The sequence below is a fragment of the Lampetra planeri genome, chromosome 11 (genome assembly GCF_965212315.1).
Source record: "Lampetra planeri chromosome 11, kcLamPlan1.2.h2, whole genome shotgun sequence".
NCBI classification, from domain to species: Eukaryota; Metazoa; Chordata; class Hyperoartia; order Petromyzontiformes; family Petromyzontidae; genus Lampetra; species Lampetra planeri.
The window spans coordinates 1,705,514-1,729,562 of record NC_136117.1 but is presented as its reverse complement, the minus strand read 5'-3'; the positions used below and the strand labels follow the sequence as shown (position 1 = coordinate 1,729,562).

The window sequence follows — 24,049 nt, the reverse complement described above, 5'->3', positions numbered from 1 at the left end:
GCGGCGCCAGGGTCGCGAGATGTTACCGCCTTCACCTGGCATGCAGGACGTCGTGGGTTCGGTCCTGACCTTGATGCCTGCTCTATAGTTGGAGTTAGCATGTTCTCCCCGTAGCCAGGTGGATTTCCTCCCGTTTATCCATACACATTTAGAAACATGCTTTTAGTGTATTTGGCTGCTTGAAATTTCGACATGAGCCACTTCGTTAAGCTACCATTTGTAGCCAGGTCGCTTCTGAAAAAGAGCTATATAGCTCAGTGGGCCACACCCGGTTAAATAAAGAAAATAGGTTTAATAGTTTGTTTTAACACTGAATTACGTGATAACCACATGTGTGTGCCACTCTATGGAGAAGTTAACAGTGAGTGGATTACCACCTTGCCGCTCACTTGAGCAGGATTCCCCAACTCCCTGGCTTGTCCTGTCAACTTTTAGGGTTGTTCCTGCGAGGTTTTTCGTTTAATCCTCCTCGAGGGTTTCTGACGAAACACGGCAGCCGCCGTGTTGTTGGGAACGCTGCACTCGGGCTGGGCGCGTTTCTCCTGCAGCGAAGGGCCGAGACCGGCCCCCGGTGGCGCTGTGCCCCCAATTCCTGGTGCCCCCCGCTCAGGTGGCTGGAGCTGGCGTGTGCAACTTTTTCCTACCTCCCCCAACCCATTTAGTCCAGTCCTGCAATTTTCACATCAGGGCTCTACGATACATTCGACCACTATTGAGTGGTGACATAGCCAACAGTGGCGTGTAGTATAGTATCGACAAGGCTCAATTATTGCAACTCACTCTGTGGGATGTTTGGCAAAAACATTGCCAAGCTGCAGCATGTACAAAACTCTCTGGCACATGTTGTGACGGGTTATGCAAGATCTGACCATGTCAGTCTAGTGTTCGCTGAGCTACATTGGCTTCTGGTTGCCGAACGAATACATTGAGGTCGCATTCATTCCACACGAAGTCCTTGCCACAAATTAACCACAATACCTTGCTGATCTTGTCAAGGAGCATAAACCATCACGCGAACTCCGGTCATCCTAACAAGCTTTTGGCTGGCCATCGAACAAAGACCGTCACTGCATCGTGCGCTTTCAGATGCGCTTCTGATGCTGTCTGGAACGCTCTTTCTTCTGATATTAACAAGCTAATGGAGCTATGCACTTTTAAATATAGACTGAAAACTCATTTCTTTAGAACTGTTTATTGTGTTTAGTTTGTCCTTCCCCCAAACATCCCATTAGCACGGTTGGCTACATACGGTACATATGTAGTGGGTATTGTTAGCGTTACATGCGGTTACCACTACTCACCTGGTGTAGCGTCAGCCACTGGTCAACAGTGGGCAACGGTGGGCAACGGCGAGTACGGCCTGTATCAAGTAACGCCGTTAGGCCAGGGTGGTTGGGAACCAGAGGTACACACCCCAGGCCCCCAGTGGGGGCTGGGGGATTACGCAATAGTCCAGGTCCCTCCAGAAGGTTCTCGAGAATAGGCGTGGCCAGGGGCGGAGTGAGCCTGGGAGCTGTATATAAGGCGGACCCCTGAACGGGTTTGCCAGTCGTCAAGCTGAAGACCCGAAGAGCCAGCCTAGCATAGGATCCTGGGAACCCCCGGACCCGCCGTCCTTCTCAGGGCCGAGACTGACTGGGGCAGTGGTCGGACCCTGGGAACCCCCGGACCCAACGACCTTCCAAGAGCCGGGACCGAGCGGGCCAGTGGCCGGGAACTGAGGACCTTGGCTGGGTCGGGTCAGCTAGCCTCCCCAAGGTCCCCCTAGCCCAGGGGTCGGCAACCTACGGCTCCGGAGCCGCATGCGGCTCTTTACGGGCTGCTTCTTGACGATATGTACGTATGTACAGTATGTACTCAGATGCATTGCGGCTCTTGAAATACTGAATTTTGTACCGAATTGGAAAGAAATGGCTCTTCTTGTTATTTTGGTTGCCGACCCCTGCCCTAGCCGGAGGGCTGATATAGAGGAAGTGGTCCCAGTGAGTAGGACACGCGAGCCCGGAGGCTATACTATACTTCCCCAGGGTACCGGGCGGAGGGGCCGATAGCCCTTTGTGCTAAGGACCTCATGTTATAGTTGTTACTGTTAAATAAACGTGTTGCCTCGAGAAGAAGACTGTCTCCCTCATTACCACTACACATACATAAATTTGGATCTACTAGAATTCCAGGCCATTTACCTCAACGCTTAGCTCATTCCCTCACATAGGTATATTTCCCCTCGCGCATGTGAGTTTTCTCCAGATTTTCTGGTTTCCTCCCACATGTTAGCACTAATTAATTGACGATAACACCTTCATAGATGGAAGACCACAGAGCTTGGGCAATTGTTGTCAGTGGCTCATTGCATGGATGCTGCTGCTGCTGCTCATCCGTGGCTCCTCGTCAAACCTCCGAGTCGTTCTGTCTACAATCTACAACAGCCAGTGAACACACCGAGTGAAAACTGCGAGCGCATACTGAGTGAACACTGAATATCGTGAGTGAACACCATGCGGCGCCACACGTTTCATTGACTAATCACTTTATTTCAGTTCCTTCGCAGATATAGACACAGAGGTTGCCCAACACACCATCTGCATAAGCTTTTCCATCTCTTTTGTCCTTTATGAACAACCATCGTGCGGACCGCAACCCGGTGAGCTCTGCCTTGCACGCGGGGGGCTCCGAGCCACCCTCGCGCTGCCCACGTCGCACCGAGAGAAGTCGTGCGTGAGTGGGGATCGTGTGGGGAGCTGCAGGAGTGCGGATGCAAAATGTGCAGCTCTAAGTGTCGGGGGCTGCTGATGAGACCCAGGCAAGGGGAGATCCCTCACCCCCGTGACTCCAGAGGCGGATCTAGAAACTTTCCAATGGAGAGAGGGACATGGTCCCGAAATGTCATGGTATACATTAAAACAAAGTACACGACACTTTCCGCGTGTTTACACCGTGTCAATAAAACAAATGTTTGCAGGGTTTCATCCATCACCCCATTTGACCCCCCTCTGCCCACCCCTGCTGTAGCTATGCTGTGTCGGTGTGCTGTAGGTGTGCTGTGTAGGTTTGCTGTAGCTGTGCTGTAGCTATGCTATGTAGCTGTGCAGTAACTATGCTGTAGGTGTGCTGTAGCTATGCTGTGTAGGTGTACTGTAGCTATGCTGTGTAGGGGTGCTGTAGCTATGCTGTGTAGGTGTGCTGTAGCTATGCTGTAGGTGGACCGCTGTCAACATTCCCACCGCATTCCTCCTAGAACAAGACAAGCCCCACTTCACGAAAACAATCGTCACTTTGTGCCTGCGCAATAAGTGACTCCCAACACATCTCAAACATTTGAAAGGGGCACCCCCAGTGGCAGCTGTCCCTGTGCAACATGAGGCGACTCGGGCACCTGGCCTGAAATCGGAAGTTTATTCTGCCTGTGGAGGGTGGTGGGGGGGGCGAAGATCGTGATATGTACACCAATCACAGTCAACTCACCTGCGTTGGTATTTTTCAAATGTACGTGTGTATGTTGAAGTTCTTTCACAACCGTAAGTAGCCAACCTGGCCAATTAAAGGCCCGGGTCACTTTGCACAGTGAAACCGGCAACAAAAGTTTACTCCTTTCAATCGACGTCAGGAGATCTTTAACGTCCAACATGAAGCAGAAGCCGCATATGTAAGGGTAAAAAAACAAACGCACAAAGTATAAACCAGTATCGGCCCAAAACATCCCAATTGTGAAAATTAGCCGCAAACACTCAATTGAGATCACTCAGCAGCAGCAGAATCGCCCCCCTACTGCGACAACTCGGCAGGACCCTCCTCAAATATGAGTATCGCCAGCCCTGGCGAGGCCTTCCCGGATAAACAACAATAATAACAATAACAACGATAAGAACGACGGGCGGCGAAGGCGCAATCGCTGGGCCGCCACCACCACACCGCTCCCCCCTGCAAGCACCATCGCAGGCGCCCGCTAACAGCGCTTCACGAGCTCCCTTGTGTACACGGCGTTGGCATAGTACCACCACTGCCAGTAGTGCCGGTACCAGGCGCTCCACCCGCCGCCGGCCGCGTACGCTGCATGGCGACCGTGAGGGTCGGCGTCATCCCCCGCCGGCCACGCTCCCTCTGCGGCCCCTGCTGGCCACGCTCCCTCTGCGGCCCCCGCCGGCCAAGCTCCGTCAGCGGCCCCCGGTGCCGCCCGGTAACCCACCGCCGCCCGGGGCCTCGCTTCTGTGGTTCTCGGCCGGGCAGATGCCGCGTCTCGCTCAGCCGCGGCCTTTTGTTTAAGCGCAGGCCTCGTGGCGCTCGACGGGAAAACGTCGCGCTTCGCGTCTCTTTTTGGAGTGAACGGCGGATGCCTGCCCTTGGCCTCGTAGTTCTTCGGAAAGAAGTACGAGTTGTAGTCTAAATGGCTCCCACCGGCGGCTCTGCCGGCTGTCGCGCCACCCGCCCGCGCTGCCGCGTCCGAGCCCGACCTCCGCTCGGCTCGCTCGGCCCGGATTCCCGAAGCGGCTCCGTCCCCGCGCACGGCAGTGCGTTCCAGCCGCGGGTCGTCGTGTTGTTTGCTCGGTGCAGCGTCGTCTCCACCGGCCTCGCGCACCTCCTCACTGTCCATCGTGTCTGTGCTGCCCTCCTCCTCTTCCGCGTCATCCATTTCCTCGTCGCTGCTCTCCTCCTGCTCCTCCTCCCGCTCCACCTCTCTCTCACTGTGCCTCCTCGCGTGAGTGCCAACGCTCTTCTCATCGTCGTTGCTTTCGTCGCCCGCCGACCGAGGAGCAGTGCTGCCTTCCGTCCTGCCGGCGCACGCGGGCTCACAGGAGTCCGACTGCTGGGGGTCACTCTCCCCACGGGACGTGGGCCGCTTCTCCGCCTCCCCCACGCCGCCGTCGCCGACCGCCGCTCTGGCCTCGGGGGGCTTACCGACGCCGTGGCACAGAAAGTATTCGTAGTCGGCGAGCGCCTCTGCGAAATTTCCGCTCTGCGTGGAGGAGCTTCGTTTAAACAAAGCCAAGGGAGGAACTTGCGGTAAGTTACTCTCCGATGAGCTGCCGGCTTCTCGCAGCCGATTTGGAGGAAGCGGGTGGAGTGAGGCCGGCTGCCATGACAGGCAACCACCACCGCCGCCGCCGTTCTCAGCCACACGAACCTTGGTCGCGGCCTGAGCCGGCCGTGCGGCCTCACTCGAACCCCCTGCGCCAACCCTCCTGCAGCTGGGTTCGTCTTCCTCCCAGGGCCCGGCCGGGTGAGGTGCCCCACCCTTGTGCTGCTTTCGAGCTGAGGCCTTCCCGCTGTGCTCGGCCCGCACCCGTTGGGCCGGGACTTGCGGTCGCGCCTTGTGCTTCGCCGAGGAGGATCGCGACGAGGGCCACGCGGGTGGCTGCACAACGGCTGCCACTGGAAGATCCCCGGGAGCGTCCTCCTCCTGGTCAGCGAACGCCTCGGCCATGAAGTCCGACGAGATGGTTTCTAGGAGAACGGCACGGACGAGCGCTGGTTACACACACTCAGCCATCGGAAACAATGACGGGCGGCCGGGTGGCACGGCGGTAACACCGGAGCCTCACAGCAACAAGGAGCCTGGGTTAAATTCCTTACTCGGCCGCTTTTCTGTGTGGAGTGTGCGTGTTCTCTCCCTGTTCTGTAAATGGTGTTGACCAAACATCCTAGAGTAGCAGGACGCTCTTTCCTGGGTCATAAGTAATTATGATTCGTATACAAATGTAATGATTCAATGACGTATGTGTACGTCATCAGTACAGACCCGGAAGAAAAACTTAAATAAAATAACTTTATCAGTACCAAGGCTCCCACAAGGCCATGCGGGAGGGCGTGTGGCACAGTTTGGCGCCAGCTATTATAGGGTGTGGTCGTGTCGCTATGGTTCTCTGCGGTGAGTGCAATGTTTTTTTAAAAACAGCAGCGCTATGCCTCTCTAAATAAAACTAATGCTAACCGCTTGCGCGTTCCGAGATTCGGCTAATGCTAATCGCTTGCGCGTTCCGAGATTCGGCAGTTATCGGGACCCCACCCCCCAACTTGCAGTCGTCTCGAGAACGGGTGAATGTAATGCAGGTTTCCTTTGCTGTAATTTGTTTCTCCAGTGGCGCACGAAGCCACGTCAAAGTTTACTCTGACTGCAAACACCGGAAATCTCTTTCTGATCAGGCTGTTTACGGAATTGACACCGGTTTACACAGCGGTGTAAATGGGTGCACCGCAGTCGGGCGACCAGCCAGCGACAGCTCGTGGAATCGCAGCTAGGGTCGGTGCAGTGTATCGATAAACAGGGGCGACGTCGGGCTGCTCCTGGCACGCGTTTGCATGTGTGCGTGTACCCAGCCTGCCACAAGCGCCGTCGTGACGCCACCGCCACTTAAGTGGTGGATGGTGGTTGTTGTTGGGAGGCACACACCGGGCAGGGCCTGCAGCTGGAGGTTGCACTTTGCAGCGATCTTCATGAGCAGGTTCTCCTCCTCGCCCTGGCTGCAGTACGTCACCACCAGCCCATATGTGCCTGCATCACACACACAGCTCACTCAAACCCCTCTCCCAACGGTCCCATACGTGCCTACATCATACACACAGATCACACGATCCCCTCTCTCAATGATCCCACAGGTGCCTGCATCGCACACCGTCACCACAGCACTTGTGCCAGGCTATGTGCCATAGGTCGACTGACTGAGATGACTGGCTGACGCACCACCGATGCCTCCCACTGTGCCAACATGCTGTGTTTTAGCCGCCCGGCGCTCTGCTCATTGTTGTGAGAGTCGCTCCTCTGCCCTCCGTTGTTGCTGGATGGCGACTGCTTCCAACTGCCCAGTAGCGTCCTTCACGAGCCTCCACTGAGGCCGATGTTGACACTACAGGTACCAGTCATTAACAAGTCCACTCAGCTCCACATCCTCTTGTACCTCATCACTCAATCTCTTCTCTAGCCTGTGCTGTACCCATTGAGCCCTCTCTATCTGGCCGAACAAAAACTGTTTAGGCATGCGGTGGCTGGGCATGCGGGCTACATGACCCAGCCTTGCCTGCCGGAAGAACTCACCGATGCGACTTTGTCCAGATCTTTCAAGGATTTGTGAGCACCTCACACAATCCAGCCCTGTTAAACCCAGGATGGATCATAGACAGGCCAGCCTAAATGTTTCTAATCGGCGAATATGTTCCATTAGGGTGGGTCCACTTTCGCAAGCGTAGACAAGGGACGGTAAATGCCTATGGCCGAGAAGACCCGAAGCTTCGTGTGGAGCGACCGACCAGGTAGCTTCCACACAGCGTTACGCAACCGATGAAAAGATAATGCTGCTCGACTGATTCAGAGTGAGACCTCTGCTGTCAAACCGGAGCCGGTCATGAGCACACTGACCAGGTATGGGAAACTCTCCATCCTCTCCACAATTGCCCCATCACCAATTGGGAGTTGTGGGGGTGGAGTGTCTGATGGCACAAAATACCCAGGCAGGTGTTTGGTTTTGGTGGTCTTGATGGGAAGGCCCCACCTCGTAGTGGCATGCTCCAGGTTCAGCAGCAGCGCCTCCAACTCCTCCTCTGATTGAGCAGCAATTACCAGATCATTGGCATACATTACATGGTTGACCAATAGGGAGTCATCCCTTGACCGCACCCGGGCATCGATCAGCCTCCCATTGTATCTGTACCAGATGGAAATTCCTCCGGTACAGCAATCGAAGGCTTCACGAACTACGTGGTGGGAATAGATGTTAAATAATGTGGGAGCACTCCAAGGTGAACAGGGAATGGCTCCGATTCCCGGCCACGTAGTTTTACCCGCTCATTATCATAAAGGTTCTTAATGATTGTGAGCAGAGAGTCAGGGACTCCAAAAGCACGAAGAATAACCCAGAGCCCAGGCCTACTGATGGTATGATAGTCTTGACCAGGTCAATAAAGCAGATATATAGGTCTTGTTGGAATTCCCTACACCTCTGCTGTAGCAGATGGACAGAAACTTTGCCATCTGTGCAGGACCGCCCTTTCCTGAAACCATATTGGGGCTCTGCAAGCCTCTCCTCAGCGTGCCTGGAAAGGTGATGTTGAATAATCCTTGCCAGGACCTTTCCCGGCACACTGAGGAGTGAGATGCCCCTGTAATTGTTACAGTCTGTGCAGTCCCCCTTCTTAAAGAGGGGGACCACCAGGGCATCCTTCCAATCCTGCGGAACCTGTCCAGTGGTCCAGACTGTTATTATGATGTCATGTAGGGCAGTCTGTGCACAAATGCCACCCCTCCATCAGCATTTCGCTTGGGAGATCATTTCTGCCCAGTGCCTTTCCTCGTCTCAGACTCTGGATCGCCTTCATTACTTCCTCAACAGATGGCACCTCAGCCAGCCGCTCACAGGGCTGGACAACTTCTATTTGAGGCACCATAGCCTCAGCAGGGTCATCCCCCCACTTTGCCTCATGATGTTTTCCAAGCTGACGGATTTTCCCTCCCTCAAGACCTCACCGAAATGCTCAGCAAATCTGCAAACCTGTTCCTGGGGGTCGGAGATTGGATCATCGATGGTGATAGGTGTGGCGCTGCAAGTTACTTTTTTTATGGAATTAAACAGTGATTTGTGATTTCAGCCCACGTAGGCAGATTCCATCTCCTCAGCAACCCGCGACCACCATCCATCCTTGCAGCACCTCACGGCTCTCCGAACCTCCGAGTGAAGGCTGCGGTAAGCCTGTCAGACAGGGTCTCTGGGGAGATCTGAACCATGTACCCCACCCATCCATTGCAGCTGCATGAGCCGCAGTCCTGAACCTTGCCCATTTCCCCTCGGCATCAGGAGGAGTGGGGGACGATGCCAACCCCAGCTGCAAGCGATGATGAAATTCTTGCTTGCAACTTTCATGAGCTAGCTGAGGCCAGCACACTATGGGTTTGAATGGGGTCCTGGGTGTACACCCACCACCGGAGTAGAAGAATGGCAGGTGCATCTTACAGATGACAAATCAATGGTTAGTGGACAGATCAGCTCCACAGTAGGTCCTGGTGTCAAGGACATGGGCCCGCATCCGCTGTTCCGTCACTATTTAGTCCAGCAGATGTTCTTACTTGGATCCGGTGTGCATCCATGATGTTGTGTGGATGCGCCGATGCCGGAACAGCGTGTTGGTAACTACAAGCCCATGGGCTGCACAATAGTTTAGCAGCCTCCTACCGTTGCTATTGAGCTGATCTGGCCCATGCCTTCCAATAACTCCAGACCAGGTGCCAGCATCATGACCAACTCAGGCATTAAAGTCACCCAACAGGATGACTATCCCGATGGGCCACTTTAGCTAACACCTGTGACAGGAGGTCATAGAAGGCATCTGACTCATCGGCCTTGCCTGCATCGCTCCACTGATGTTCATCTTCAGTGGGGGCATAAGCAAACACGACAACCACTCCTCACCTCTGGTTGATGGGAAAGCAAGCCCAAAGTAGCCTGGGGCTTACAGCTTCCCACACCTCACCGCGACGCTCCCACATCCCCTTCATTCTTTTGTTCAGAAGAAGAGCCACTCCCTGTTGGTTGTCTCCTGCCCCGAGTAGAGGACTGTCCACCCCCCGCATGGTGCAAGGAGCCAGAGCCGGTCCTCTGGACCTCCTGAATACCGCAGAGATCCAGGCAGTATGGGTCCAGCTCCCAACAGAGTAGTGGCAGCTTCTCCTCCGCAGTGAGCATTTGAACATTCCACGTGGCCACCCGCAGTGGCTTTTTGCTGTTTCTGGAGGAACCCCGAGAGTAAGAATTCAATCTCTTGGCTCCGCCAAATGGGGTTTCGCCAGGAGACGCCATAGACGCCTGTCCACCCGGGGCCTCTGGCACAAGCTTAGTTAGATATTTTTTTCGTAATTTAGTGGTAATTAATTGAAGGTGGAGGGGTTACCAGCCTCTCGCACCCGTCACACACACAGCTCACTCGAGCCCCTCTCCCAACGATCCCACAGATGCCTGTATCACACACACCACACTATGAGACCAGTTGAAAGGGTAAAAACCTATTACTATATTTTGCCACTGGTAAAGGAGGTCTCATAGTGTAAATGCTTACCCGAGCTCTCAATACTCTGATAGTGCGCTGTTTTTGAGTTGTACGCCTTTTGGCGTCATCTGGTCCAACACCAATGGAGACTAGGCTCTAAGAAAAGCTGTCTCGGGTGTGGACCAATCAACTTCAAGGACAGTGCATATCATTATCATTATCAGAGTTGTTTCTTTTTGTTTGCTTTTTGACTACTTGTGTTGTGGCTATTGCAAACATGATGCCTTGTATAAAGGTGTCAGTTTTTTGTACCAGTTGAAAGGGTAAAAACTTATTACTGCACACACCACAGTTCACTCGAATACCTCTACCAACATCACACTCGTATGGTGTAGATGGAATGTCCACCCCCCTCTTGTTCTTAGCCCAGCGCCTGGGCCCTCCAGGGGTCCCATGGGTCCCGGAGCAGTTGCACCGCCTGCGCACCCGACAGCGACGCCTCCCCCCTGGTGAGCGCCTAACTCACCAAAGCGTCCGGCGCGCCCCACGCGGTGCATGTAGGTCTCCCAGTCATTGGGCACGTCCAAGTTGATGACGAGGTTCACCTTCTCGGCGTCGATGCCGCGCGCCATCTGCAAAGATGACGGAACAGCTGTGGCAGGTGTGGCAGCGCCCCTGTCCGCCGCGCAGCATTACGGCTGTCGGGGAAACGCTCCCCGGTTCCCGGTCGTCAACCAAAATCAACGCCAGCCAACGGAAAAAGCCGAAGATTCTCAACAAGACTCTCAGCCAACCTGGCCGTCCTGACGATCGGTTCCTGCATAGGAGAGAGATGGACTGAGGGCAACGCAGTCATGAAGGGATGGCGATGAACGATGATGGTTATTTAGTAATGTTAGGTTGAGTCCACGCAGATGCCACAGCATTTGAATGTATTGACACGTTCACACCAGCAATATCTCTGTGGGTTTAATACGCCTCTACTGGACATCTGTGAAAAAAAGCTTTATTGCTCATCGGTTTCCTCCAGTCTAGATGAAGATTCTGATTGTTTTTGGCGGCATTGTTCAATTGAATTACTGCTGTGGACTCTACCAAGTCCTGCGGTGTCATCACAACACTGAAACTTAATTCTACATAGTGCCACAAGGCCTCACTGCGCTTTGCATAAAATAACCCAACCCACAACAAACCTTTCACAGATAAAACTGAAGAGTGCACAGCATCAGCACTCACGACAACACCAGCAGTAGCAGCAGTCCGGTTCATGAATCCTCATTTGGCATTAGAATCGCCTGATATGCTTCAGGCTTCTTCAGGCTGAGTGAGACTTGGTTGTTTGAACTTGTCTGAATGAATTCCAAGTGCATTTCCCCGCACAATTAGCACGGTTGGCTACATACGGTTTGAGAGAAGTTCAAAATACATACATACAATCTGGCCGAGGTACGGAGGGGGTAAAAGCAAAGATTTTCAGAGCTGCGCGGCAGTGGCAATGGCTCCAATGAGTGCTGTATTGCGACGACATCTCACACATATGCACGCATGCGTTCAAAAGCCAGTTGAGCAATGGACGCCCTGCATTGTGCTGTGTACACCTGGGCACAATGATAATGCGCTTCTAGGTGAAACAGCACAACCGCTAAACACCGCTCGCTCTCCTCCTGTCCCTGCTCCGCGTGTGTGGAACTTCCTGCCTGCGGATGAACCCAGCAAGCGAGCGGTCCGCTGCGGTCTTCGAGAGGCACGCACCTGGGCAGCAGGCACTCGAGTAACAGCTGGGCTTTGGCCCGCGCCTCTGAATCGTGTTGGCGACTCGCTGTGTGAATTATGCACGTGCTATGAATCTGGCTCATTATATTCACCAACCTGTTTCCATTCTCCCCTAGCTCATCCTGCTACTGCTCCTCCCTGCCCCCCTCCCCCCAGCTCCGAGCAGGCCTAACACTATTGTAGAGGAGTAGAGGAGAGTGGTGGCGTCGCGTGCGCTGTCCGGTGCGGTGACATCACGGGACGTGGGGTCGCACGCGCTGGGCAGTGCACGTGACGTCTCGCCTCAGAGGGTATTTAAGGGAGACCCCGTGACGTAAGCGGGGTCACTGGAGGAACGGGGATAGTGGAAGGGGTGAAGAGGGAACCCTTTATAGTGATACTTGTTAATAAACCCTGGCGGAAGCCCCTAACTCACCTCCGTCTCCGAGTACCTCCGTCTACAACCACAACAACTACGCAACACTATGACTACCCCATTCACTACCCCTATCACTACTCCAACCCCTATCACTACCCCAGCCCCACTCACTACCCCTCCTTAAGCTATCCCACCTGTTCTCCTGTAACCATAACTATACCGCCACATATAATAACCCCCACTATTTATTTCAACCGCTATCATCTTATGTACAATTTTCAAATTTTCGTAAGGCGCTGTATAAATGTAAATAAGCTAAGCCTGTCGTCGATGTTGACGTCGTTACCAGGTCAGTGGAGATGAGGACGCGGCACTGGAAGTGCTTCAGCTTGGACATGGCGTCAAGGCGTTGGCTTTGGGTCATGCCCCCTGCAGCAAGGAGACAGACGGAATCGCGGGCTTCATCGCCACCGCATCGAGTGACAGGCGATCACACACAGCGGGGATTATTAGCCACTTTTTTTTTGTCTTGAAACCCTCCACCGCCCGATGTAGCCGAAGGAATAAAATGTCAGGTTTAGGCACGTTAAACGACGCGCCAATGATGATCGTTTCAGCTCACTCACCGGTGAGTTGAACAACGGATCCTCACACCCCGATTCACCAACGACTAAGCCATGCCAAATGCAACGGTTATTCTGACTGCCTGGTTTTAATGACCTGATGACGCTTGATGCAGTTTCAAATTAAAGATGTGTATCTAGTTGCCACGCTTGGCTGTGAGAACCGTTCTTCAACTCGCTGGTGAGCGCGCTGAAACGATCGTAATTAGCGCATCGTTAAACGCTTGAACACCGCGTGACAATTACATTTGTTTGGCTGTGTTAGGTGGTGGAGTGTTTCCTGACAACAAAAAATTGGCCAGATCTTAGTCTGGCCAAACCCGAAATCTATTATGAATGATAAACTTGGCTGAGAAAATCCACTCCACGTGAAGAAATGACTGTAATCACTCTATTGTTATCCGTACTGTAGGCCGACAAGTAATTGTGTACATTAGCTGTGCTTCAAACAAAAAAAAACTAAACTATTTTTATATAACAGTTAATTAAGGCCCACTTGAACTACATAGCTCTTTTTCAGAAGCAACCTGGCCACAAATGAAAGTTCAACGAAGTGGCTTAACATGTGGAAATGTATCTACAACGCATGTTGATTTTAAATGTGGAGGAAAAAACGGGAGGACTCGCAGAAAAATCCAAGCGACCATGGGGAGAACATGCAAACTCCAAATAAAAAGGCGTCAGGGTCGCGATCGAACCCACGATCTCCTGCATACCAGGTGAGGTAGTTAACATCTCACCACAACGTTGTCAAATTGCAGCTACCTCGAGGTGTACGGCGGCTGATGCACCCTCACAAGACAAAGATGCACCGAATAGCCTGAACAGAATGTTGGGGCAGGTACTGTTAGCGACCACCTATGAAGGTGGCCAACACCATGCCTGGCCGCCTTTGTCTCCCTAGTAGTAATGTTTACACACCACACCAGGTACTTATTTGAGGCTGAATCGACCTAGGGGAGGCCCATGACCGGTTCAAACATTCGTCACTTGTGTTGGGCGTGAGCAGAAATCGAACTTGGGTCTACCGCTACACTACCGCTTCCCACAATAACCCACACTGGCACCAACAGCAACACCTCCTAGAGCGTGCATGTGCTGCGTGTGCTGCGTGTGCTTACCAGAGATGCATGCAGCTGGGAAGCCACGCGCCGAGAGAGAGTCCGCCAGGTGCTGTGCCCTGCACACGACACACGCACCATACAAAAAAAGACAAAGATCCCCCGTATAGCCTTAACAGACTGTAGGGGCAAGTGCTGTTAGCGAGCACCTATGAAGGCCGGAACGGTACACGAGGGGGTGGGTCAGCACCACGCGATGTTTACACACCGCACCAGGTACTCATTTGAGGCTGAGTCAACCTAGTTAAGGCCCAGGACCGGTTCAGATAACCGTTACTGGTGTTGGCCGTGAACCCGATTCTCCGGGTTCATAGCACAGCGAACTAACCACTACACTACCGCTCCACACACCACGTGCACACACATACACACACACATTAAGTTCAAGTTCATTTATTAGGTATAGCCCTGTGAGCCATTCGGCTCTTGAATCGGGTGCAACCGCAACAAACAGAAAACAAAAACATGAACAAGAAAACATCTTAAAATTACTATGTGCAAATAGAAAATCCAAGAAAAGACAGCAAAATATTGCAGAAAAAGCACCGTACACCAACACTGTGTACAAAAATCCCAGTGGGATGAAGGTCAAACAACAACAACACCCACAAGACAACTTAGATTAAAGTCATCAGTCTAACTCTGTACTACAACAAACAAACATGGCCAAACAAACAAACATGAACATACACGCACACACCAAAAACACACCGGCTCAAGGTGAAGATGAGTCACGTTACCATGGTGTGTCTGTGGGGTATATGGTACGTGTCGTGTGTGTGGTGTGTGTCCTGTGTGATACGTGTGTCTGTGCTGTGTGTGCGTGTGGATGTATGTGGCATGTGTGTGGTATGTGTATGTAGTGCATGTAGTGTATGTGTATGTGGTGTGTATGTGGTGTGTATGTGGTGTGTGTATATGTGGTGTGTGTGTATATGGTGTGTGTACTGTGCAGTGTGTGTACTTTGTGGTGTGTGTAGCGTGTGGTGTATGTGTGTATGTGGTACGTGCGTGTGTGCGCGCTACCTGCTGTGCATATTGGAGAAAACCAGCGCCTGGTTGAAGGGAATCCGTGACAAAAGCTGCAGCAGCTCCTGGGTCTTGTCGCGCAGGATGTGGTGTGAGATGGCATGGCATGGCACGACCTTGTAGAACTGCTTCAACCCTGTGTTGTGACAGGGGTACAGGACACCGATCGTGTTCACGTGCTACCTGGTGCACACCACAAGCTACCATGCGCTGTCGTAAAAATCGTTAAAATTTTGGCGCCACAGTGGCGAGATGTTAACTATTTCGCCTGGTATGCAGGAGGCCCTGGGTTCGATTCCGACCCTGACGCCTGCTTAATATTTGGAGTTTGCATGTTCTCCCCATGGTCCCCTGGATTTTTGTCCGAATTATCCGGTTTTTCCCTCCAGAAACATGCGTTTAGAGTATTTGGCTGCTATAAATGTCCACATATGCCACTTCGTTGAACCATCATTTGTGGCAGGTAAAATAAAATAATTTGTGGCTGGTAAAGTATATATTTTTAAAAGTAGTTTTAGTTTCAGGAACATAATAAATGGTGCCCCCTTTCCATAAACATTCGTCTCTCCATTTAAACAAATTTAAGAATTTTTTTACACAACCCATCGGCACAGCCTTCTGCGAGTCCATCTCATCATCTGCATTGCTTCAATGTGTAATAAAGGTCGTGGAAGCGACTTCGGGAATCCGGTCTTTATTTGTCTTTCGTTCACAACACTCCTATCTTACTCCTTCACACTGCTGACAGACAGCGTGAGAGGGATAGAGAGAGACACGCGCGGCCACGTGGCAGCCTGGACCCCGCTCCAGCGTGGCCTCACCCTCCGTTCATTCCAGATCTGACCACGTGTTGTCCGTCTCCACCCCTTTTAATACCCGGGTCACGTGGTACCTTTCTACCAATCCTGGTAAACCTCTATGGAATCTTCTAGACTCCATCGTATGTTCCCAGGACCGCGCCCCTGACTCGTCCCTCCATTGGCTGTGGCTAAAGCCAGCAGATCCAATCCTCTACTTACAGATGTCACCTTCCAAATACGTCAGGGCCACGCCCCTAGACTTCCCCCCATTGGCTATGGGCAAGGACTGGTAGAGCCAATCATCGTAACGAGGTGTGATCCATCAACAACCCGGATATATCCTCACATTACTTCTGCAAGAAAACTTGAGTCGAAACCGGTCCAGAGTATTGCTTGTCTTCTTTGTTCTTTCGGTAAAGTCACGTAGAAGGGAAGTAATAAAATAATAAAAATAAAACATAATAAAACAATTCTCACGACGTTTCGGCTACAACGCAAGCAGCCGTCTTCAGGTGAAGAATGAGACACTGCCAAGCTAGGAGCTTATATATAAGCTGAGTTGGAGGTGGAAGAAGAAGAGAGCCTTAACAAAAGAATGTGCATATCAAGAGGAATTTAGCATATTCATGGGAAATGCGTAGGAGGTGGGCGGGGGGGTTTTCAAAGTCATATTATGCCCATGCATTATGCAGGATCAGCTTAATGCCAGTGAGTGGACTGCGGTCTGAAAGTCACCATAAACGTGAACAACAATCAGTTAAGATCCGAAGTGGTTTATTACGTCCTTCCAATGATTGCTGAGCCAGAATCCATCTTCTCAGTTGAAATTGTCTCTGTGTTTGTATATGTGGATCGCCTCATGAACGAATCTCTCATGGTAGCCAGAGATTCGTTCATGAGGCGATCCACATATACAAACACAGAGACAATTTCAACCGAGAAGATGGATTCTGGCTCAGCAATCATTGGAAGGACGTAATACACCACTTCGGATCTTAACTGATTGTTGTTCACGTTTATGGTGACTTTCAGACTCACTGGCATTAACTGTGTATCTTGTGTTCTCCACAGGGAATGCATTATTTGCTCCGCTGCGGATCTCCTGCCACCGTTTTCCCATTCACATGTGTCATTGCTTCTACATACTATTAACATGCCCTCCCTTTGTTAATGTTACCCCCCCCCCTCCCTTTGGTGCTGCTGATCCTGCATAATGCATGGGCATAATATGACTTTGAAAACCCCCCCGCCCACCTCCTACGCATTTCCCATGAATATGCTAAATTCCTCTTGATATGCACATTCTTTTGTTAAGGCTCTCTTCTTCTTCCACCTCCAACTCAGCTTATATATAAGCTCCTAGCTTGGCAGTGTCTCATTCTTCACCTGAAGACGGCTGCTTGCGTTGTAGCCGAAACGTCGTGAGAATTGTTTTATTATGTTTTATTTTTATTATTTTATTACTTCCCTTCTACGTGACTTTACCGAAAGAACAAAGAAGATGAATCCCTGCAGTCACGAAAGCTTTAAATCTAAAAGTATTGCTTGTGTTTAAACCAATGCTGCTGAGTGAGTTTGGAGAGGCACAGTATCTGTGAGTGAGGCTCTCTGAGCGAGTGAGGCTCTCTTGAGAGAGTGAGGGTCTCTGAGTGAGGCTCTTGGAGTGAGCACGGCTCTCTGTGAGCACGCCACACCAGGCGTGGGAGGGACAGTACATTTTAAATGTATGTTGTCATTGTATTGTTTGTTGCGGTTGCACCCGAATCAAGAGCCGAATAGCTCACAGGGTTATTCCAAATAAATGAAATAAATAAATGAAATAAATAAATGAAAATGATACTGAAAAGGCTGCTCCTGTGAGTGAATGAGTGAGCGGGAGGATCTGCTCACCGAGCAGGGCCATGTCGCTGGGGTTGAGGCGCACATAGGTCGGCTCGCGCATGTAGTGGGTGAGGTGTGACGCCAGCGACTCGGGGTAGGTGGCTGACAGCGCCAGCACCTGCTTGTTCGCCGGCAGGCTCGAGTAGATCCAGCTAAGGGGGGGAGGGGGTGGGGCGCAGACACCGGTCACTTCACCAGGCGGGCAATCGGGATTCGCCCAAAACGTTCGTTACCCTGATTCTTATCTCACAATTGACGAGGAAATTCAACATTTTACGCAATTATATGAGTAAGGATCCTCACGGTGCAACGATATTGTGCAAGGCGGACGACATCAATACCGTGGTTCTTATATCGTACAGTACAGGTAGTCCCCGACTTACGATGGTCCGACTTACGATATTTCGATCTTATGATGGCGATAGCGATATGACAACATTGTAAAATATTTTACATTTTGCGCGGCAGGCAAACGCAGCAGCATACGAGGTACGACATTGTACGTTGGGACGCTGCCGGGATGTACTGTACGCATCTCCCGCCTTGTGTGATGCCTCACTCTCACCAGCGGTCGACGGAGTTAAGTTGTCACGGTGTTAGCGCGTGTATTTTGTTCTGTTTTTTGTGTTTCAAAGCCCAATTTTTGTGAGAAAGCATGTCTTCCAAACACTTTATCATCGCCATCCTCCTCTTCTGACAACTAAGTCAATGTGGCCATCAACAACCTAAGATCGTTCAAGTATGCAGACGACGGACAAAATCTTGGTGAGTACAGTACAATATGATACGTTACGATACGTTAAATGCATGTATGATACGTAGCTTTAGCGATTTCATTTTAGGGTTACCACGATACGATACAGACGTTCAATGTATGTTAAAATTTTGTATAGCAAATAGGATTGTTTCCTGAAAAACTTTCTATGAAATTGCAGTTCATATAGGTAGGCTAAGAATTTACCTTGTTGTTTACTTTAAGTTTTACTGTGCAATACAGTATTGTAATTAATAAATACATACAGTATATAGTTTATACAGCACGGTACTGTAAATTGCTCTGTTTTGCTAAATGATCACCATTCTTTAATACTCCTGGGTAGGCTAGGCCATTTTCGATTTACGATGAGGTCGTCGTAACGCATCTCCATCGTAAGTCGAGGACTGCCTGTATATTGTAGTAGTAGAAGTAGTATTGTGATTCCGCTCGGTTACTCAGGAAAGCCTCACTGAGCCTCAAGACTCTTTTTCAGGAGGGTCCTGCCAAGTCTTCCAAGTCGGGGGGGCGACGATCGCCGTTTATCAATTAAGTCATGTGGTGAGTTGTCAAATTTGAACCGTGACACCGGCACACGATGACCGACTCACGGGACCTCTCGACCGTGTCCCCCTCCAGCCCGCGAGGCAAGCAGATGGCGCCTCGCGGTTCACGGCAAACTCACCCAACAACATTCACTAGGGCGGCCCGCCAGACTCGAACAGCGAACCCCCCAGCAACTCGCGGAATGGCGAACCCCCCGTGCTCACTTGATCTGCTCTTGGAAGCTGCCCTGCTCCAGCAGCTTGTCGGCCTCGTCCAGCACGAAGAGACGCACCGCACCCACAGAGAGGTGGCCCAGCTCAATCAACTGTTTGACTCGGCCTGCACGCCGCATGCATATGCCCCAAAACTACTACAGGACTGCGCGTACACCTGCCCGCGCTAAAAACTGCAAATGAACACGCGTCATCACTAAACATCAGCAGTTTAACACGTAGGAGGCTTTCCGACCGATATTATCCATAATAGTTTTTTTTGGGTTAGATCGCGTAACTATAAACGTGTCGTTAAACCCACCACCACCCAACACAGCCAATTAGTAAGGTTTGTCACGTAATCAAAGCATGCCAATTAGTCACTACTTCAGCACACCGGTGTGGAGAGTAAACCCACAACATTTACAATTCGAGTACCCGTGACGTTTCTCCGGCGATTACAACAACTACCAGCCTCGTCACCACGGCACTCACATCACCACGCGCACAGCACACACCGGGAGAGCCGATGGCGATGTGGCACTTGCGCAGGCGCTGCTGGTCGAGGGAGAGCGGCGTGCCGCCGATGAACACGTGGCACTGCAGGCCCTCGACGTGCGCGCCGATGGCCAACATCACCGAGTGGATCTGTACCGCGATCTCGCGCGTCGGTGCCAGCACCAGCACCTGCGGCGTGCGAGCACGGCGGCGGCACTGGTGAGAGGGTGCGGCGCAAGGGTCGCGGGGTCGTGTGCCCATCGCTCACTCACTCACTGCTCACTCACTGCTCACTCACTGCTCACTCACTGCTCACTCACTGCTCACTCACTGCTCACTCACTGCTCACTCACTGCTCACTCACTGCTCACTCACTAGTCACGCACTCACCGGTCACTGCAGTGAACAAGAGCAACAACAGCACAACAACAACCACAACGATTCTGCAGTGAAACCACGAGTCGAAGCATTGCACTCCCTGCCACCACCTGAACCAGTAGTGAAAATTTCACCACTCACTGCTGTCTCCTCACCACGTACTGCCTTTCTCACCCCCACTCACCACACACTCTCTCCTCACTACTCCCCACACAGCACAGACTGCCTTTCTCACCCCCACTCACCACACACTCTCTCCTCACCACTCCCCACACAGCACAGACTGCCTTTCTCACCCCCACTCACCACACACTTTCTCCCCACTACTCCCCACTCAGCATGTACTGCCTTTCTCACCCCCACTCACCACACACTCTCCTCACCACTCCCCACACAGCACGTATTGCCTTTCTCACTCACACTCACCACACACTCTCTCCTCACTACTCCCCACGCAGCACGTACTGCCTTTCTCACCCCCACTCACCACATACTCTCTCCCCACTACTCCCCACACAGCACATACTGTCTTTCTCACCCCCACTCACCACACACTCTCCTCACTACTCCCCACACAGCACGTACTGCCTTTCTCACCCCCACTCACCACACACTCTCCTCACTACTCCCCACACAGCACGTATTGCCTTTCTCACTCACACTCACCACACACTCTCTCCTCACTACTCCCCACGCAGCACGTACTGCCTTTCTCACCCCCACTCACCACACACTCTCTCCCCACTACTCCCCACACAGCACATACTGTCTTTCTCACCCCCACTCACCACACACTCTCTCCCCACTACTCCCCACACAGCACATACTGCCTTTCTCACCCCCACTCACCACACACTCTCCTCACTATTCCCCACACAGCACACACTGCCTTTCTCACCCCCACTCACCACACATTCTCTGCTCACCACTCCCCACACAGCACGTACTGCCTTTCTCACCCCCACTCACCACACACTCTCTCCTCACCACTCCCCACACAGCACAGACTGCCTTTCTCACCCCCACTCACCACACACTCTCTCCCCACTACTCCCCACACAGCACGTACTGCCTTTCTCACCCCCACTCACCACACACTCTCTCCCCACTATTCCCCACACAGCACATACTGCCTTTCTCACCCCTACTCACCACACACTCTCCTCACTACTCCCCACACAGCACACACTGCCTTTCTCACCCCCACTCACCACACACTCTCTGCTCACCACTCCCCACACAGCACATACTGCCTTTTTCACCCCCACTCACCACACACTCTCTCCTCACTACTCCCCACACAGCACATACTGTCTTTCTCACCCCCACTCACCACACACTCTCTCCCCACTACTCCCCACACAGCACAGACTGCCTTTCTCACCCCCACTCACCACACACTCTCCTCACCACTCCCCACACAGCACATACTGCCTTTTTCACCCCCACTCACCACACACTCTCTCCTCACTACTCCCCACACAGCACATACTGCCTCCCTCTTCACCGCTCAATGCCTCGCTCGGCACACTCCTCACGCTGCACTCGGCACACTCGGCATGTTGCCCTCGGTGTGCTGCCCTCACCTGCACGGCAAGGTTCTCGGAGACGAGCGCCTCCAGGGCCACTGTGGCGAACACGCAAGTCTTCCCTGTGCCCGATTTGGCCTGCACGACCAGGTCTGCACCGCCACGCAAGGACAAAGTCACCCGCACACGGGGACCACACGGGGAGACAGGACTGGGTGAATGTGACAGAAACATGACAAACGCAATCACACCGAAGGGATTTAGTTGGACGTTTGATATTCGTGTGACATTCTCAGCACTTTGCCACAGCATTACACCTGGATTAGGATGTCAAGTGCTGCCACCACGTGTGGCACCACCACTGGCTTCTCTCTCTGCTGTCAATCAACACTCTCAGCACCATCACTCACGGTGTCCCCTGCTGTGCCCCCCACTGTGTGCCCCCCACCATGTACCCCCCACTATGTGCCCCCCACTATGTACCCCGTGCGTGTCGTACCGAGCCCGCAGCGCGCCAGGGGGATGGCCTTGAGCTGGATGGGCGAGGGGGCTCTAAACCCCGCGGCGCTGAGCCCCGCGAGCACGCGGCCCGACAGCAGCAGCGCCGAGAAGCTCGCGGGGGGGGGCGCAGAGGGGCCCCCCTCGCCCCCCTCGGGGTCCCCGGCCCCGCGCACCCCCAGCGCGTCCCGCGTGCGGCGCCGTGACGAGGCCAGCGAGTGCGCCGTGCCCAGCTTCATGGCACGGCCCTCTCACTCGCACGGACTTCGCGTGTAGTCCCGCACACTCTCGTGTAGTCACTCACAAGTACTCACTCACACACTCTCTCACGAGCACTGTACCCTCTCTCTCACTCACACTCGTTCACTCTCACACTCACACACGTTCACTCTCACACTCACACACGAGCACTGTACCCTCTCTCTCTCTCACTCACACTCGTTCACTCTCACACTCTCTCACGAGCACTGTACCCTCTCTCTCACTCACACTCGTTCACTCTCACACACGAGCACTGTACCCTCTCTCTCTCACTCACACTCGTTCACTCTCACACTCACACACGAGCACTGTACCCTCTCTCTCTCACTCACACTCGTTCACTCTCACACTCACACACGAGCACTGTACCCTCTCACTCACTCGCACACTAACACACTCGTTCTCTCTCTCTCCCCGCCCACGTGCGCGCCCCGCCCGCCGCTCTCCCCACGTGGCCGCGCTGAGTTCGCGCGCTGCCGATTCGCGACTCGAGGCACCGCGGCGAGCGCGGGGGAGGCGGCGACGGCGGCGGTGATGAGGGTGGAGGTGGTGGAGGTGATGGTGGATGCGCCTCGCCCCGCCTTTCACGGTTCCGTCTCTTGACGGGGGGGGGGAGCTTCAGCGCCTCCACCAGCCACCCTAGACGAGACTGGGCCCTGGAGAAGGCTGCTGCTGTCTGGTGGAGATAAATCAGTTTTAAAGTCAATGTCATGCACTATGAGAGCGTGTTCTTTAGATTGCGCGTTCAACACGAGTACTGTGTGGTTAATGCAGACATGATTCCTTGCAAAAGGTTTCTGTTTGGCGTTTTAACATCTTCACACACCCCGTTTTATTATAGCCAGAATAGGTAAAACCAGAATAGGTGAGGTGAAATCTATTCTATAAGAATAGATTAAACCTCTTCTTACACCCGAGTCTTGTTTTAAATTCCCCCTCTCCTGCCGTGCGGCGCAGAACCTCTCGCGAGTGATGAACTCGCGAGAGGTTCCCTGCCTGAGTCCACATGGGCACCGCTCAGAATATTTATTCTGGAGGAATCTGATGAGCTGTCAAGCTCTTCCCACTTGCCCACGGCTCAGCCGCACCGATCGGATGCTCGAGGGCCATTCTCGTTAAGGTGACACGAGGCGTTGCCACCTTTTCCAAAGCCCAAACCGGGACACGTTTTGAGTTGCGCGATGCCACGGTCACTTCGGCTCCTGCCCACGGGACAATTTCATCGCTCCCAGCTCCACGGTCGATGATGACCACTTAGGAGGCCATCGGCACACCACTCGTGGCCGTTCAAGAAATGTCCTGCCCAAGCCTCGCTTCTCTCTCAGCAGTGTGACCCCGATCTTGTACGGTATGGGGCGTCAGGTACACAGAATGTTGTGGGCTCCATCCCGACCCTGACACCTGCTGTATATTTGGAGTTTGCATGTGTATCTCCCCATTGTCGTGGGGATTTTTCACCGGGACCTCCGGTTTTTCCCTCCACATTTAGAAACATGCGTTTAGAGAATTTGACTGCTATAAATGTCCATAAAAGCCACTTCATTGGGCTATCATTTGTAGCTATGCCGATTCTGACATAGCTTTATAGCTCAGTGGGCCTTACCTAGTACAATACAATTCTGCTGTTGCATTGCCCACGCTTCTCATACGTGTCAAACAGCTTGTAACATGTCCCTGAGGCACACCGGTACGTATGTAGTGTAGTAGCGCCGACTGGCGACCAGGAGTAGCAACTACGGGTGTACCCACCCAAGGGGAAGATCCTGAGCAAGGGTCATGGAAGGGATAATAACTGGGCCAAGGGTTATGGAAGATATCCGTC

The 24,049-nt window shown here is 52.7% G+C and overlaps 1 protein-coding gene across 1 annotated transcript; it reads right to left on the bottom strand.

Annotated features, from left to right (window-relative positions):
* Positions 1-2,510: 2,510 nt before the first annotated feature.
* On the bottom strand, positions 2,511-22,636 carry DDX20 (DEAD-box helicase 20). Its single transcript, XM_078598596.1, has 11 exons — positions 21,968-22,636; positions 21,526-21,620; positions 19,582-19,750; positions 19,076-19,190; positions 17,561-17,703; positions 14,868-15,006; positions 13,842-13,900; positions 12,444-12,526; positions 10,493-10,598; positions 6,386-6,487; positions 2,511-5,439 (listed from the first exon to the last, which is right to left on the bottom strand). Exons 1-11 carry the CDS (start codon positions 22,203-22,205, stop codon positions 3,944-3,946), a joined length of 2,745 nt encoding a protein of 914 aa, XP_078454722.1. The 5' UTR covers positions 22,206-22,636; the 3' UTR covers positions 2,511-3,943.
* Positions 22,637-24,049: the final 1,413 nt, after the last annotated feature.